At 39.3% G+C, this 18472-nt stretch overlaps 1 protein-coding gene across 1 annotated transcript in view; it reads left to right on the top strand.

Moving 5' to 3' along the window:
• Positions 1-323: 323 nt before the first annotated feature.
• LOC138019591 (D-2-hydroxyglutarate dehydrogenase, mitochondrial-like) overlaps positions 324-18472 on the top strand; it is a 68843-nt gene continuing 50694 nt past the window's right edge. The window contains exons 1-4 of the mRNA XM_068866449.1: positions 324-577; positions 2790-2896; positions 13556-13633; positions 17829-17869. Coding sequence (XP_068722550.1) covers positions 413-577; positions 2790-2896; positions 13556-13633; positions 17829-17869 — 391 coding nt within the window. The 5' untranslated portion in view covers positions 324-412. The remainder of the gene's footprint in view (positions 578-2789; positions 2897-13555; positions 13634-17828; positions 17870-18472) is intronic.

Here is an 18472-nt window from a genome sequence, read left to right as displayed (position 1 = left end):
TATTTACTCGATCTTGTAAGAAATTAAAGGATCTGAAAACGGAACGGTCCTCGCAAATAGTAAAGGGAATTTCTTGAATTCCGTTCCGAACGGAAAAAGTGCACCAACTCTGGAGGAAGTCCACAATTTCCGAAAAGATTTTCCGAATAATTGCCTTTCCTTTTGACCTCAAACTGAAATTTCCGGATTGTTTGACTAAATGGTAAGCACCCCCGCCCTTGTGGCACAACGAAGCGTTTCTGGGTCAAACAAGTTCGACCGACCATGCGACCACCCCACTCATGCCACTGCTGTGAGCCTGGAAACTAAGCCGCTCTCCGGTCTTTAAATTGGTGAGGATTGGTGAGTGGAGTAATGATTTTTTAAAAAGTATTTTCCTCTTGAAAATGAAGTACTGCACGGTGAATTTGTAATGTGGCGTCCGCGTTTTAGTGCATGCGTGAGTTATGGGGTCACTCGGTCTTTGCAAGTGTCAACACGGTACTGTTTGTCCATGTCGGCCAAGACTAAATGTTCAAGTCAGGTGGAATTAACAAGTGTGCGCTACCCGCATGTCAAGAGAGGATACTTTTCACAGGTGCGTTTGACTATTTTCACTGTATTATTTCTTCATTATTTCCCTAAACTACAGTAAAAAAAATCAACTCGATATGGCTAGGGGCTATCTCGAAAACCTACCAGTTTATTTAGCTCCTAGGCTCACAAATTTAATTAATTAAAATTGTAATTATGATTATTTTATCTATTTATTTGTTTGTTTCAACTTTAAATTGTACATTAACCATGAACTGAGCAATTAAAAATTCTATTCTATTCTGTTCTGCTAACGACAGAACATAGGGCCCACTATTTCATAAATTTGCACTCTTCCCTGGTTTCACAGAGAGACTTATTAAATTTATTCATTTTTTTCTTTTTGTTATCATCATTGTTATTGTTATTGAGCCTAGTATTCCAGAATTCGATGCCTTCTGGTTTTAGAGAACAGCCGCATTAGATACATGATAATTTTGATAAGCGTCAGAGTGAGTCATGCTCTTCTCCCAATTTTCAGAATCAAGAACTGTAGGAATGCAGACAAGAATTACATGTAACGTCGTGAAGTGTCCCAAATGTTCCAGGGCTCAAAGTTTATTTTTGGCTTTGGGAGCACTTGTGCTACCAAGTGTATATTTCTAGGCGCACTGCCAAATTCTTAGGCACACAGCAGAAAATGTTAGGAGCACAGCTTACAATACTGGGAGCACCTGTTCCAACAGAGAAGCAGACCTTAAAACATTAGGGCCGTTTATACGAGAGTAAATAAGCCGTGCATAATACGTGAAAGGAGCTATTTATAGGAGTATCAACTCCAAGGCCAGGATAAGCCGCGGCTTGAAAAGCCATGAACATAGATTTTGTACCATTTATTCGGGGCTTTCAAGTCTTATGTAAGCCGCGGCCAGAGTAAGCCGCAGCTTACATAAATGACCCTATTATTAGGTCATCTTCAGACCAGCAATAAAATTCTTGTGGTTTTTAAATCAACTTGACTTCCCAATTTCAACCACAAATTATTATTACATGTTATCAACATGTTAATAAAAGTACATTCAAAATAACAGAAAATCTTTCATCATGTATTTCCGTTTCAATGTACTGTACACGCAAACGCTGGCGGTCAGAGACTTAAAACCCTAAAAGTATGCGTTTTTGAAAGGTAATATGCCTCTAAGCTGTCTCGTTGCAGTCTACATTGTAAAAGACTTTATCTGCCTGCTGGATCATCCTGTTCGCAAAAATTGTGTCTCCAAGTCCCAGCTCGATAAATTTGCTATATGTAATTTGTATCTGTGTTGCTTTATATGTAATTTTGTTTTGGCTTTATCTGTATCTGTTATGCTTGACAAGCCTTAAAGACACATTCTTTACATCGATTTGCAAAGATTGAAATAAAAAGCCATTTGAGTCCACGAAAGCATGACAAACTGAAGCGTGCGTGACTTTCACACTCAATATGCAGATGATTGTGTCACCTCGATAATTTGTGTTCACGTTAGCATGCGTCACCGCTCAAAGCTTCAAAACAAATTCAGAAATGCCAACGACATACATGTAGGCTATATTTAAATCATCATTTTGCTTGTATATAAATTTGCTTTAAATGGTTTACAAGTATGCGTAATGTTAAGTGTCGATGAAATCACCGATTTCTGCATGTTCCTGAGCACTATTATTATTATTATTATTATTATTATTTTCTTATTATGATGATGATCCTCATCATTATCTCCGTCTGCAATATCTATTGGAACTCCTGGTGCATCAGAAATCAACTAGGTCTTTACCCTTGAACATTCTAGGCCTGCTATTATGCAGCCAACTTGTAAAACCAAAACAGACGATGATAGAGCCTTCTCTGTATGCACTCCAAGATACGGAAGACTGTTCCTTTGGAAATTATACAACAGTCCAGTACAGCTTTGTTGTTTAAGAGAAAACTCAAGACTTTCCTTTTTACTCAATTTATTGAGAGTAACTCTTTATTATATATTCTTAATGTTTTTTTTAGATTCTAGTTGTTGTGATTGTCACTACCTTTTTTAATTTGCAAGTTCCTTGATGTAAATCTGTAATTTTTGAGATATATATTGTAAAGTGCCTTGAGCAAATAGTGGATGTGTGCGCTATGTAAATGACCTATTATTACTATTATTATTATTATTATTACTATTATCATTATTATTATCATCATCATCAGCATTATCATCAAACACATAGGTTCTCATGGCTGTTGTCATTAATTTCAGGTCTCGGAGGAAGACATCAAAGTTTTTGAGAGGTTGATACCCTCAAGGGTATTAACAGATGCACATGAAATAGCTCCACATAATGTTGACTGGTTGAAAATGGTCAGGTAAGGTGACTGATTTATTTATGACAAAACAAAGATTGGTTGTGCAGGCTTTCAGATAACTTTGGAAGGCAGGGTGTCATCAAGGAATTACAGCACTGCTCCCGCCAAACCATTATAAATTTTGCATTATTTTGTCACGTCATGAGCTGACCTTGTAGGGTTTTTGACCAGAGACCCCCTGGTTTTCTGAAACACTGGTTGTGATGTGTCTGTCAAGACACTAACTGATCACAGACAGTGCAAAAAAAGATGTGGTATGAATACATTTAGTGACACAGGCAGTAGATGAAGGTTAGTCACTCAGAGAGAAGCTTTGGTGTCTAGAGTTCTCACACTTTTTCACATAACTGCAAGTTTGTTTTACCATTTTCAAACACCAATTTTTTGTACAATGTACTGATTATTATGGTGTTTACAATCAGTCACCATAGCAACAGTAAATGTCTTGTACTGAAATGCTTATATCTCAAAACAAACTTGATGACCCTCTTTTATTGCTCAAAAAGTTTCATCAGGCAACAATGAAACTTTGAAAAGTTAAAAAAATAGCTGGAGCAGATTCAGTGCCACCAGGGAATAGGAATCACGCTAAAATTAGAAGCCATAATTTTTTTTTTTAAATTCAAGGTCAATGAAGAAAGAAGAGTTTTACTGATGTACTTTATTCCTCTTTATCTCTGAAAGCGAAATCATCCACATTTTGATGTATTTCATTGAAACATGCCAGGTTGCCTTAATTGGAACAAGAATCGGCAAAATATGGCAATGCAACCAAGAAAGGACAAACTTCCATCAAGATCCGCTCCAACACGTAAATAACGTTTAGGTGCTTTAAACAAACTTCTGAAAACACAAGCTAGTGAGATTTCCCCCTAATTTTACGAGAACTCATTGCGATTACGTGTTTATGCAAGGGCACCCAACGTCAATTTTCAGAAAATATCTGTTCGGAAGACGATTTGAGATCTAGAATTTTCGGAACATTTGTTGTAAAATTTCTTGCTTGCCTGCCTGTCCTAGGATTTTTGAACATCTAAAAAATGGTATAATTGCCCATTTTTAATGGATTTTTACCCTAAAAATGTCACCTAGAGAATTTTCAGGAGCCTTTTTTCTGGCTGAAATTTTCGAAAGATAAGTTTTGATCCCTATAATTTTCGGATTACTAGACTTTCAGCTAGGAAATCCGAACAGATGAAAAATTTTTAGGGCATAAAAATATGCCAACATATATCTACCGTTTAAATACTAAAATTTGTTTAACAAGGCTATGTTTAGTGTTTTTGAACTATATTCTTGTTGGGTGCCCCTGTTTATAATTATATTCTTGCTTGTTTATAATCACTGTCGAGTCGCAACGAAAACCAGTTGGGCAAACGGATTAAAAAAGCACTTGTTTGCTCGCATTTTAGAGCAAAACAAATGACAAATCAACTTTTTCTCTATGTCCAAAAGAGTACAGATAATTGTTATTTAATTCCACTTGACAAAAAAAATTCGATTTTTGATTAAACCAACTTTTAAAAATATGCATTCACTTTAAATAATGCATCTGTAAAGATAACAAACGGTTTAGTGCCCAAGGAAAGAATTTGTGGCATAACTTCTTCCACTAAGTATGAGCTATTACTGGTATTCTGTTTTGTCATTGTCATTCTCTTTCGCTCTCCTTTCATTTCTGTTCTAGACATAGGTCCTCCAGGCATCGTGTAACCTTATCAGAGCTTCTAAAGATATGCCAAAAATTGCAATACAGAGAAAAAAGCAGCTCTAGGCAAATTAAAAATAGACTAAGCTTTAAGTGTATATCCCTCCGATGCTTGACGTGAATAACTGCGTAGCCACCAGTGTGGACCACAGATATCATGATCTGTCAAACTGGATTGAAACCAGCAAAAAATGCAGAAAGAAAACATCTTCCAAACCGTTTTCCACCTGAACATGAAACGCGTTAACTGTGTAAGAACTATAGTTGATGTGGTAGTTGAGCCTGCAATCCAATTGAAAAACCATTACCTGGAACTCGCTGGCCCTTTGACATGTCTTTTTAACAAATCACTGGCCTCTGGACAGTTTCGTGATAAGTGGAAGGATGCGAACCTCACTCCTGTTCACAAATCTGGCAGCAAAAACCTTGTCAGCAATTTCAGGGGTATTGCTCTGCTTTCTGTTGTGCTGTGACAAGTGCTGGAGAGATGTGTGTTTCCCAGAATCTATAATCACGTGGTTCCTCATCTGAGCTCCTTACAACATGGCTTTCGCCAGAACAGACGCTGCATCATTCAAATGATCCAGTATGTCCATTTTCTGGCCTCTACACTTGACTCTGGTGGTCAAGTCGACACAATTTACTTGGATATGGCCAAAACATTTGACACTGGGTCCCCCATCAGAAGCTCTTGTATAAACTATGATACCTTGGCTTTCGAGACCCACTTCTAATCTGGATCGAAGATTATCTGACAAATAGACAACATCGTGTCACTATCGAGGGTATAGCCTCTCAGTGGAAACCAGTTACGTCATTTCTTATTTACATCAATGACATTGGCTCTGATATATCTACTGACTCCCTCTTACACCTCTTTGCAGACAATGCAAAGTTATGTAGAGCCATAACTACCCACATCGATTGCAGCATATTGCAGGTTGACATACATGTAAGGTCTGTAAACACCTGGTGTGAAACCTGGGACATGAATTTCAACCCAATTAAGTGTAAGCATCTCCGAACTACTAAGAAGAGAAACCCTGTGTGTGCAACCTACCATCTTGGTACTGATGTCCTAACCCTAAGTAAGGAAGAAAAGGACCTGGGAATAATTATGTCTCACAATTTATCCTGGCGTGATCACATCATGCTCAAAGTCAACATTGCTAACCGGATGCTAGGAATCATTCAAAGAACCTGTGGTAGACGTCCCATATCAGATGTCAGATATACATACAGCTCACGAAACCCCACTTGGAGTATGCTTGTGAAGTCTGGTCTCCCCATCAAGCTTACGTGGTCGATATCCTAGAAGGAGTCCAGAGGAGGGCGACCAAAGTCATTATTAAGCACAAGCCTTCGGGGAAAGGTTGAAAGATCTGAAGCTATTATCTCTTGTATCAAGGAGAAAGTACTTTGACCTAATTTTTCTCTTTAAGTGTAGACAAGGTTTATGTGAAATAGACCTTTCCAACTAACTAGAGCCTGTTGGCAATGCATCCTATAAGCTTAGAAACACTGAACTTTGCTACAAAAATGAAGTATGCTCGAACAAACGTACTAAAAATTTCATATTTTTATCGTATAGTTTGTTTCAAGATCCATTTAATCCACTATATCTCAGCATACAGCGCAGTCTAACGCGAGGAGGTAACTCGATCCTAGTCTAGTTGATCATAGATAGAAATCACATGTATATTGTGACATCCTCCCTTTTGGAAGATTGAAATGGATGAAAAAAAAGCGTCGGTGTCATTTCAGTGCGGAATCAAAGGGTCCATAGAACAAATCTATCAGTTGGTGAGTTCAACGCAAGACGATCAATAAGCGATAAACACTAATCATTATGATAACAGCAACAAAAAAAATTAAAATCACGAGTCTAATCACAGACATAGTCCTTGAGGTATGCTGGGCTCTTCCTGAGTCGCTCTGACCTCCGTTACTGTTCCGGGACGGTCGCCACTTCAGGTTGTGGCTCTTGAGGGGCACTGCCCTGGTCGGGGGTAAATGCTGTTGTTGCATTTGCCTTTTCATCTGCACTGGCTATATCCGGGTCTGGCTCTGCTTTGCTGGAATCAGCTGGCGGTTCAGACGTGGTTCGCAGATGCTGTCGGTTTCTGTGGTAGACTGCTCCATCGTCAGTTTCAACAGTGTATGACCACTCGTCAAGCCTTGCAGTAACTTGGGCCTTGCGCCAAGACTTGTCACCAAGCTTAAATGGCTTCATTCTAACAACGTCACCTTCAGAGAGGCTGGGTAGGTCCCTTGCTGACCGGTTGTAATATTTGGCTTGAGCCTGCTGGTGTTGTTGCAGCTCTTTTCTTTTTCGATGTTTAGAGTCCTTGGCAGTAGTAGGTTCTGAGTTGTAGGGAGGAGTGTCTTGGTTCTTCGGCTCATCAAACGTTGTGCTGGGCTGGTTGTCATTCCTTGTGTGGGCGTGTTTCTGTAGTCAAGTGCGGCGAGGTACGGGTCGGTTCCAGGCCTGATTGATTTCTTCAGGATGCGCTTGGCTGTCTTCACCCCAGACTTGGCCTTGCTATTTCCAGGGCTACTGGTAAGATGCTTAAAATCACATGTTTTTGCGAAATTGGCAAACTCGTCAGAAGTAAACTGCGGCCCGTTGTCACTGATCTCTTGATCTGGTATGCCATAGCGGGCAAAGTGACTCTTCAGCTTCAGAATGGTGGTGCTGGCTTTGGTGTTTTGCAATCTGTCCACCTTCCAGAAGTTGCTATAGTAGTCTATTGCGATCAAGTAATCCTTTCCATCGAGGGTAAAAGATATCCATGGCAATCTTCTCCCAAGGATGGGATGGGACTTCGTGGGGCATCAGTGTCTCCTTGGGGTGTGTCATGCTGTCAAGTTCCCTACACGTTTCACATGCGGAGATGTACTGTTTCATTTCTGCAGACATGTCTGGCCAGTAGATGCATTCATGTGCACGCCGCAGACGGACGATTGAATCTTCACCTTTATGTCTGTGCGAAGGCTCCGAGGTATTACAACGGAATTTCCTTTGAAAACCAGGCCATCTTGTACGGTCACTGCGTCGCGCATGCTGAAGTAAGGGTGTGTCCATGCTGGGGTATCGTCCTTATGTTCAGGCCACCCTACAAGAATAATCTCTGACAACTCTTGCAGAGACTGGTCTTTCTGGGTCTCTGCTCTTATTTCGTCTAGATGCTGGTCAGATATGGGTAGATAGCAGACCATGTTGACTGATTCGAAATCGTCCACTTCTTTGCCTTTGTAGGGCAGGTAAGCCTGTGACAACGTGTCAGCCAAATGCATGTTTTTGCCACACTCATAGTGCACAGTGAAATCATATTTCTGTAACCTCATCATCATTAACTGGAGGCGTCGAGGTGCTCGAGCGAGTGGTTTCAATAGAATCGCTTCTAGCGGCTTGTGGTCACTTTCGATGTGTATGTGTCGACCAAATGTGTACTGGTTGAAGCGCTCAAGAGCAAAAACAATTGCCAGCATCTCCTTCTCTATTTGCGCGTACCGGGTTTCTGTATCGGTGAGGGCACGACTTGTGTACTCTATGGGCTTGCCGTTCTGAAGTATTGCTGCACCAAGGCCACTCTGGCTTGCATCACACAGTATGGTGAGGTCCTGTGAAGGGTCGTAGTAACACAGAACAGGCGCTTCTGTCACTAACCGCTGCACATGTGCGAACGCCTGGTGCTGTTCGGAGGACCAGTTCCATGGAGTATCCTTCCGAGTCAGGCGACGAATCGGTTCCATGACATCAGACAGTTTTGGAAGGAACTTGGCTAGGTAATTGACGAATCCGACTTGAGGTCAACTGTCGAGAATACTCTAGCTTTTGAGAGTTCCAGAAGTATGTCCTCTAGTACAGGAAGCTGAATATATCGTTCTCTCTTCTGGGCGGTATTAAGTGGTCTGGGATTGATGCAGATCCTCAGCGCTCCAGACTTCTTTACAGCCACAGCAAAGACTGCTGACCCATGGAGTGGGCTCACTGATTGGAGCTATGACCTCAAATCGCTGTAGTCAATCCAATTCTTCCTTCAGTTTGTTTTTGAGTGATGTTGGGACACGGCGAGGCGGTGCGACAACGGGCGTGGTGCCTTGTTCGACTTCAAGGTGAACTGTTCCTGGAAGTGCTCCCAACTCTCTTTGAAAACCCTCTGGGAAACTTGCTACCAATTCATCAGCCGTCTGCACACTCTTAACCTCTGTTCTCGGTCGTTCAGGTGGTTCTGCAATCTTGAAGTTTTGTGTGTTGACAGTGATTAGGCCCATCTGTTGAGCTGCCCTTGCTCCTATGAGTGAGTTTAGTTGTCTGTCAGCGACAAGGAATTCCCCAGAGAACTTTTTCTTGTTCTTCCGATTGTGGAGAATTAATCGACAGGAACCCAGTGGCTTTAGTGTTGTGTTGTTCCACATTTGTAACGTCTTTGTGGTGGGCTCGAACTTCTTATTACTTACAAACTTGACGGGAATGACATTCACCGAGGCGCCGTTGTCTACTTGAAATTTCACTTCTTTCTTGTCAATGTACTCCACATGGCTGTCATCGGACGATTCATCCCTCAGGCTGTACACTTTTCTAGTCGGAGTTGTGCAGATTAGTTCGAAATGATTTCTGCCACCACACTTTGTACATTTTGCTCCCCATGCTGGACACTTGCCTTTTTCGAAAGGATGTACTTTTTCCCACAGAATTGACAGGTCTTTGGTTTCCCTGCGCAGCCTTTCTTGTACTTGTCATCGCGGCGGTGTGATGAAGGGTGTTTATCTTTTACAGCGTGTACATCTTCGTTTGGGGTGCCAGAGATCATTTTCAATTTCAAATTCGTTGCTTCAGAGCTCTTGCAAAGATCGATACACTTTAAGAGAGTGAGACTCCGTTCTTGTAGAAGCTGTTTGCGAGTGCGGTGATCTTGAATGCCCAGGACGATCCTGTCACGGATGATCGAATCACACATGCAGTCACAAAAATTACATGTTTTCGCAAGTGTGCGAAGGGCGGTGACATAAGCATCAATGCCTTCGTTTTCCTGTTGATTTCGGGAGTTGAAAGTGTATCTCTCAAAGGTTTCGTTCAGTTCCCCTATGGTGAATTCGTCGAACTTTTGTACTATCGTAGCCAGGTCATTTGGATCATCAGGACTGTCGAATTGAAAGCCTTTAAAAATCTTTAACACATCGGCACAGAATACAGTGGAGAAACAATGCGACCTTGTACGCGGGCAGTTGCATCTTGCGCTGAGAAATGATCATGTAGTTGCTCCACATTTGTTTCCATACTTTCCAGTTGTCCACCACGTTCCCAGTTGTAACTAATTTGCCAGGGGGCATTATTCCAGCCATCGCGCTGAAGGATGGGTGTTGCACAAGTCCTAGTTGTGCTTGAGGCTGTTGTGTGGCTGGTGTAGCTGTTGTGCCAGGTGACGGTACTTCAGGCGCCGTTTCTGTAGCAGACATGCTGACAGGATTATTGTAGCTGTAGTTCATGCGACTCTGTAAGTGATAGGCGAAAGATTCGTTGTCCTATTTCGCTGCCACCATGTTTCAAGATCTGTTTAATCCACTATATCTCAGCATACAGCGCAGTCTAACATGAGGAGGTAACTTGATCCTAGTCTGTTGATCATAGATAGAAAGCACATGTATATTGTGACATAGTTAAGCTTTGGAATGATTTACCATTAAATTTAAGGAAATCTGACTCAGACTATAAATACTTTTAAGCATGACCTTAAATCAATCTTGTTTCATTCCGATCAATTTCTATAGCCATCTTTTTTTTATATTTGTATTTAGATTTTGATTTATGTTTTAGGAAACCTCTTTTAATTAGGGATTAGACTCCTGTTTAGAGGCTCTCCTAGTTTTTGTATTAATGCACTTGAACTGAAACTATTAAAGTAAGCGGCAGATGTTGCATTGTAGGCGGCCAAATAGTCGGCTGCCGTCACATTTTGACTGAGCTGGGCTCCTCACTGATATGTGCATACTGTGACAGAAGTTGTAATTCCAACATTGGCAGAATAAGCCATGAAAGAAGCTGCAAGAGAAGGGTGTCTTGAAACTGTGAACCAGAAAATGACAGATAGCTCTTATTTAGCCTACTATCTGCAAAGACCATCTGCATAGACGCAAAGAGCCAATTATTAGTGGGAGGAAAAAAGGGTGGGGATAAAGTGTCGTCCAGGACCCTAAACCACTTTTAATAAAAATGCCAAAAAAAAAATGACGACAATGTATCAGTAGGAGATGGGCCACCATTAAGAACTACCAATAGTAATATGAGATCATATGGGAGGGTGGGAAGGGAAAACTACTCACTTCACGGTCAGAAGAAACAGAGAATTTTTCAGACAAAATGTGCATGTATAGCAAGCTGCAACAATTTTGATCGGATGATGAGTTGGTTGCACGTGTCACCAAAAAATCCAATTAGAAAAACGTGTGTTGATCAGGTGCGAAGCACACAAACAAACGGTTTATGCAATCAGTAAGGTACAGAGGTCAATTGAGGTAGACATTAACTACAGTTTATGCTAAAGCAGCCATCAATGGTGTCAAAAACTATAGAAATTGTGCAATTTTTTTCTGAGCTATATTGAGCTTGTTTTACTAGGTTTAACCCACTGACCCCCAGGGGTTCTGGCCAGTTCATGCCAGTTTGGGTGTCAAAGGGTTAAGACTAAGAAAACCACTTTTGTGAGGAACAATAAATAAGCACTTTGCTTAAAACCCTTTGACTCCCAAGCTGGCCTGAACCGGCCATACTTAGTATTTTACTCGTCAATGGGGAACCCTGGGAGTCAATGGGTTAACTTGGAGCGATGCGAAGTCTCATCCATGACCTTGGCTCAATTGAACTGGAAAGGAAGCACAGTTAAACTACACACTTACATTTTCAGTAGCTTGACTTCAACTTAATGTGCAGTAAATTATTCTTCATATCGTGACAAATGTGGCAGAAGATGTGATCACGTCTTCTGATTTGAAGAGTGAGCCTTTTCACTATGAACGTGCCCATGAAAACGTTTGTTTCAATCTGTATTAATTTTAAATAAGAAGGGGTAGCATTTAGCTGATCTTGTGCCATGCAAACATATTATTTGTGTTGAGATAGAAACTTGTCAACAATTTTGATTCGGCAACTTGAAGAAGAGGATTTGTTTGCGCTGTACCAATATGCAACTACATGTATTTTAGCAGAGCTCTGCCTTTGCCTTTGACGCGTGCGCACGCGCGCAGGGCACCATTGTTAAGAAAATATGGTAACCCATTGATGCGAGAAATCTTGGTTTTCTAGCCATGACATCATCAACCTTCTGTACGTGCGGCCGTCTGTACGTCCACCCCTCCATGTATGACAATGTGACCAGTATCATGCTAGTTTACAGCATACATCTTTGATATTGGACATCCATCTTTTGATCAATTGACACCTGTCAAACAAGGTATCCGCTGACCACTAAACCGTTTCCTTGGGCACTAAACCGTTTGTTATTGCCCTTATGTTATAAACACATATTCGCAGTGAGTTCTTGTAAAATTAGAGGGAAATCTCACTAGCTTGTGTGTTCAGAATGTTTAAAGCACCCATGCAAACGTTATTTAAGTGTTGGAGCAGATCGTGTTTGAAGTTGGTCCTTTCTTGGTTGCATTGCCGTATTTTTCCGATTCTTGTACCAAGCCAACCTGGCGTGTTTCAATGAAATACATCAAAATGTGAATGATCTTGTTTTCAGAGATAAAGTGGAATAAAGTACATCAGTAAAACTCTTCTTTGACCTTGAACTGACAAAGTTGTTTTTATGGCTTCTAATTTTAGCTTGATTCCTATTCGCTGGCTATTGACAGTTGACTCTGACATGGCTTTTTTTCCTTTTCCATTTGCTCGCTAAGGGTGTGCTTGTTTTCTTTTTTAAAACTCATGGGGTTCAAGAAAAATTTATTACCAAACTCAGGTGAATTGCAAAGTGATTCATGCGATATTGGTTTTTATCTTAAAATTTACCGTGGAATTCACGAGTTAGGCAATGAATTTTTCTATAGAAGAAAGCAAAGAAAATGATTTAACTATTAAAGCAGCAACTGGAAACATCAAAACGCAGACAATTCGAAACCTTTTATTTTCACTAACCCTACAGGCACTAAGAATACAAAAAGTGAGGGAGCTCCGCTTTTAGGCTTGGCTAAATCAATATGTTAGATTGAAAACTAGAGCAAGGCCTCATAGGTGCAAACTTCGAACTTGATTGTTTACAAAAACAAAAATTCAGGGTTAATGCTATAAGGGATAGACAAGGAGGACATTAGACATCTCGTGAGAATTACATGATGAACATAGATTAGAAGGTCACCAGCGTAATATTCCCATGCACTGTATTCAGGATTATTGCTGATCAACAGTGTTTAATTCAAAGCACCCATAAATTTTCGAATAGTGCTGATCTACAAGTATTTAAATCTAACACTCATTTTAAACCAGTTAGATAGGTTTCAATTTTGGTAATATATAATGGGTATCTATTTAAATATTATGAAAACTATCATTTGTTCACTGGCTTGCCTCGATGGTAGCGTGCTTTTTCAAAGTAATTAGTATAGAGCTAACTTTATGTAACTGAAGTGAAAGAGGAACTGTTCATCTCGTCTATCCCAAATAATTCTCACCAAAATTCAGAGAGTCCGTTGGTTTCCAAAGATAAATCATCTCTAAAAAGATGCACAGATCAAGATTTTTACAAAATAATGTGTATTTTGGTTTAGTTTGAAATTTGTACGATTTCTCATGAATTGTGGGATCAGATGCGATTTGAGGTCGATTGTGCAAAATCGCACCATCATATAATATCAGAAACCCTGTTATATACTTTTTCACAATTTTGAAGCAAAAGGAAAAGTTCAACAAATTTCCTGCACATTTCTTATGTTTTGTTCTCTTTATACAGAGGAAACAGTAAAGTACTTTTGAAACCCAAATCCACTCAAGAGGTGTCTGAAATTCTAGCCTACTGCAACTCACGGAGGTTGGTGTTTTTTCTTTGACTTGCTCTGTGCAACATTTTCAACTGTTTTTGTGGGCGGAGGTTTTTTAAATGGTGCTACTTTTGTGTGACTTATACACATAGGTCACATATGTATTGGCCTTGACCCTGCTTTATAATTAAAGGAAATATCTTGGTGTACATGTAAGTCTTGCAGGGTGCTGTGGACATACCGGGTATGCTCCTGTATGAAACACCAAAATATGAGTTTTACCAGTGAATATTTCTGTAATGTGTAACTTACGCAAATACATTGTATGGTTGATAGTGAGAAAAACATACGCTTCTTGAAACTTGATATATGTATGTTGTTGCAGCATCAAATATTAGGTTGAAATTATCGATTTTTTCGATCTTCGAAACGGAAGATGGACTACAGTTACTTCAACAATGACAGCAAACAGGGGGTCACAGGGCTCGAAATTAACGAAAAAATCCAGTCGCATTTTGCAACAAGATATGAAAATTAAGTCGCAATTTCGCAAATTTTAGTCGCGAAATCGCCGCGCTGCATTGAGTTGTCAGCAGTTTAGCAAAAAAATATGAGCCCGCAATACTTAAATGATCAAAGGAATGGAGCTGTGCACGTAACATCGCAGCTAAATTACTCTACAATTACGCTATCTTCAAAGAAAATTGACAGCGAGAAAGAAAGAGGCAACTGCTAACCCTTTTGTTTTGAAAGAGCGAAGGTGACAACAAGTCACAAATTTGCGGCTTCTCCAGATATTTTAGTCGCAAAGGGAAAAATTTAGTCGCAAATGCGACTGTATTGGTCGCAATTTCGTGCCCTGGGTCAAATGCCGTTCAAATGATACGGTCCTTAGAGGAAGGGTTGAGAAGCTAGCTTAAAAGAGAGAGGCCTGGAGATCACAGGACACTCTATTTCTCGCGAACAAGAATTGCTCAGTAGACTCTTGTCAGTAGCTAATGCCGTCAATCTGATGGTCAGTACCGGTGATTAAAAACCTCAGCCTCCCACGACCATGCAGAGTTAGAGTGATTGCAACACCGTACTAAGAGAGTAAAAATAGTTCTGTCTCTCCAAGTCAAGGGGAGTTGTTGCATAACACGCGCAGCCAACTAGATAATTTAGCAAGTAAAGAGCAACTCGAAGCCTTGTATGAATTCACTGGATGATGTCAAATTCAGCGTTGTGTATAAGCAGACGATCTGGAAAATAAAATTAATAGCTTAAAATCCTATCGAAAAAGTCATTGAGATAAGCATTGTCTGTGATCAATTGCAAATGGGGAAAGCTTCCTCTGCCTATCACGCACCCGAGTGTTAGAAAGATTTTCCAAAGATTGAAGAAATCAATCATTTCAACCTTTATATTTCAACATATTATATTGAGTTTCAAGAAGCCTGTTTTGCTCGCTATGAACCAAAATTTGTGTATTTTTCAACCCATTCAAAACACATAGACCATATTCATAAATGGCGGCTAAGTAATTAGTCTTTTTTCTTAATGCTAATCATCCTAACTAGCCTCGTAAACACGAGCAAAATTCAAAATAATTTTTATTCCTGAGTGAGGCTAGTTAGGATGATAAGCACAAAGACAAAAGAATAATTTCTTGACCACCATTTATGAATATGGTCTATTACAGCACATATTCAGTGGTACAACGCATATTTTATTTTTGAACACTTCTGTCACACTTGGTGTTCCATACGCATCTCTATGTTTTTAAATTTTAAATCATTTTCAAAGCATAGAAAAGGTTTATTTTTTTGAAATGTTAGTGTCTGTTTGATCTAAAATCAAAATTAATGAGATTGAGAAATCAGGGGTTCCCCATGTTCATTGAAAGTTATGATGGAGCAAAGTACATAATTTGATTGGAATAAGCAACTCTCTTCCAAAACAAAGCATGAAATCTAGTTTTAATCTGGATAAAGATTTTTCCCAAATGAATACATGTATGTGACCGGGAATGAGAAAATGTACTCTACACTTTCGTTTAACAGTAAAAAAAAAACACTTGGAAACGAAAACAAAACGGTTTAGTGCAGGCCTGTTTGCCTTCATGTTTAAGGTTAATCTGCCAAAAGATGTTATTGAACCTCTACAGTTTAAAGATCTCTAGATCCATCCCAGTTTTTTCCCTCCATTCATATATAATTTTCTTCACCATTCATAAATAATTGTATCTGTTTTTTTTCCTTGCTTGCGAGGTGGCCAAGAGCACACCATTGTCATTTTGTGTATTATACGTAGATGTATGAGTAGAGTAAGAATGTAAATAATCAGTAAATAATTATCATAAATAATTAATTTAAAAAAAATAAAAAATAAAATAAGAGTGCTCACAGTTTCAAGATTTCTGCTCAGGAAAATTCCACAAACATTTGTTCTGCATTTTGCAAAATTCCTGAAAAAAGAGGCTCTTCCTCTTAATTACTTGAATAATTTTTTAAAAATTTTTTCTTCAGTTTTCTCAGTTGTTGACTTCTAATAATTGTTGTTTTTCTTCAATATATGTTCATCAACTCACATTATTATATGGCTAGTGTTTCTGGCTGATATAATGCATGCTGTGATGGGCGAAGAGCAGCTAAGCACTAGGGCATTATTTTCCTGTAATGCCCATGGTCCAATTATGGATTATGCAAATAGGACTTTTCTTTAGAGCCATTCTGTTAGCCATATAATAAACAACCTAATAACCTTGACCATTCGGTCATTACGGCAAAATCTCAAACCTCATTCTAGCGGTATTGACCTTGCTATCGCTTCGTCAATACGGCAAGACCTCAGTTTGAGATTTTGTTGTAACGACCTCACTCTCAGTTATTAAGTATTTATTAATTCATAAGAACTTTCTTTTTCATTTTTTTCGGTATTAGTATTATTCTTATTATTATTACTATTGTTATTAAAAAAAAACTTGCAGTTAAAAGTACAGATACAGAAACAAACAGAACAGGACAGAACAAGGCCAAAAGAACACCCGCTAATGGATACACACTTTAAAGGAGAAAACAAAGAGGAGAAAAAATAGAATATAAGGGGGAACAATATGGGATAAGGCATGTGATCATTGCAAATTAATCCTCTATTGCTTCAGCCTTAAATTTCAGTAAAATTTTATGAACAAATTCTTGAAGACAAACAGGCCTCCCATGGTACTTCATGAATAGATAGGTACATGTATCATTAGGAGTTGTCACAAGCTTCTCAGATTTTGAAACCCTAATAATACCACTTCATGGACTGTTGAGTTCAGTCTGCGGTTAAAAAATCCTGATCACATGATAACATATTTTGTGGCTCTGCGGCTTCGAAAATAACAATCTCGTGATGCCATTTTCTGTTACTCTCCCCAAAGAGAAAAGGGCGAAACTATGTTGACGGCAAGTAAAACCGGACGAAGCTATCACAGGTAACCCATTAAGAGCTTTGTCCCAGGAAATAAGAAGCAGGTGGAAACTTTTCTTCAGTTTTTTTTTCTTTTTTTCAGCCGCGAGAAGAACAAAGGAATAGCACCACATGGTCGGTATTTTCGAAACCACAGAGCCACAAAAATGTTATCACGTGATCAGTATCTTTTAACCGCAGACTGAAATCAACGGTCCATAAAGTGGGCTGAAAAAATAGATCGATAGTACCAAAGAGCATATCCTTATGACTTGGTACGAATCTACATCTTTATCTATCCAATTGTCTATAATTGAACCATTATCTAGGAACTTTCTTATAGAGGCCTGTAGAGTCATCCTTGCCATGATATTTATTTATAAGCATTCACTGTTTGACTTAATGCGAAATTTAAAAAGCACTTTTTTGGTGATAAGAATCCTATGGATTAATTTAAAGGGAAGTTCTCTCAGTCTAGGGTCATGGTACTGTAGTCTTAGCTACAATGATCACCAAAAATGATCACCTAGCCACATAATCTGCCAAAAATGTTCCAAAAATCTCCAAAGAGTTCTAAGAATCTCAAAATTTTACCTTAATATCAACGTTTGAGCTCCTCCCTAAAAGCCTTTAAGCATGCTTGCATAAAATTGACATTTCAATTAAGTTTGAGACAAATTCAAGTCAAACCCTTATTTAGCGGCCAGCCGCATTAAGTGTCCACTTTCCCTTTCCCCGAGGGTGGCAGCTAAGTTTGGTTTCAACTGTAGTTATTTTGTGTTCATTAGCATTTCTACTTGATTCATACTCTAGATTAGCAGTGGTCCCCCAAGGTGGAAATACTGGTCTAGTTGGTAAGTTATGTCAAAGATATTTCGTAGTTAGACAAAAAAAATTAATTAAACATCATAACTAAAGCAAAAATTTGGCCTTTATATATCTGTTAAGTTTGCCATGTCAGGCATCCATGGCAGAAACCTCTTTAGTGAATGGTAGTAAACAGGTTATGCCTCCATTCTTGGAGTAAGATTTTCACATACCCGGTAAGTATTGCTTGCCGTTAAACGGATTCATTTGCTACGTAGTAATCCAGAAGCAAGTGAAAGTTTCATTGTATCAGCAAAATAAGGCAGAAAAGTATTCACCTCTAACTTTCCGGTGACTCTCAGTCTATCTTGATCACAGAGTGATTTTGACCTTTGGGAACAGGCAATTACTATGTAGCAAATGAATCTGTTTAACAATTTCCAAACGAAATATGGGAATGGAGGTCTGCATTTGATTCGTAGATGGGAAAAATGTGCTTGCTTGCTATCGTAACCACTTGCGGTTCAGTCTTGCGGTGCAAGGAAATGAATATTACTCAGTTTACGGCTAAAAACTACAGTGCATTCAGACAAAGCTCGGCAGATCGTCAAGTGAGCGGAACGTGCATTACTTCGTGAACGCATGTACCT

The sequence above is a fragment of the Montipora capricornis genome, chromosome 10, assembly GCF_036669925.1.
Source record: "Montipora capricornis isolate CH-2021 chromosome 10, ASM3666992v2, whole genome shotgun sequence".
Classification (NCBI taxonomy): Eukaryota; Metazoa; Cnidaria; class Anthozoa; order Scleractinia; family Acroporidae; genus Montipora; species Montipora capricornis.
The sequence above is the reverse complement of the archived record's forward strand: the minus strand, read 5'-3'. Positions and strand labels throughout refer to the sequence as shown.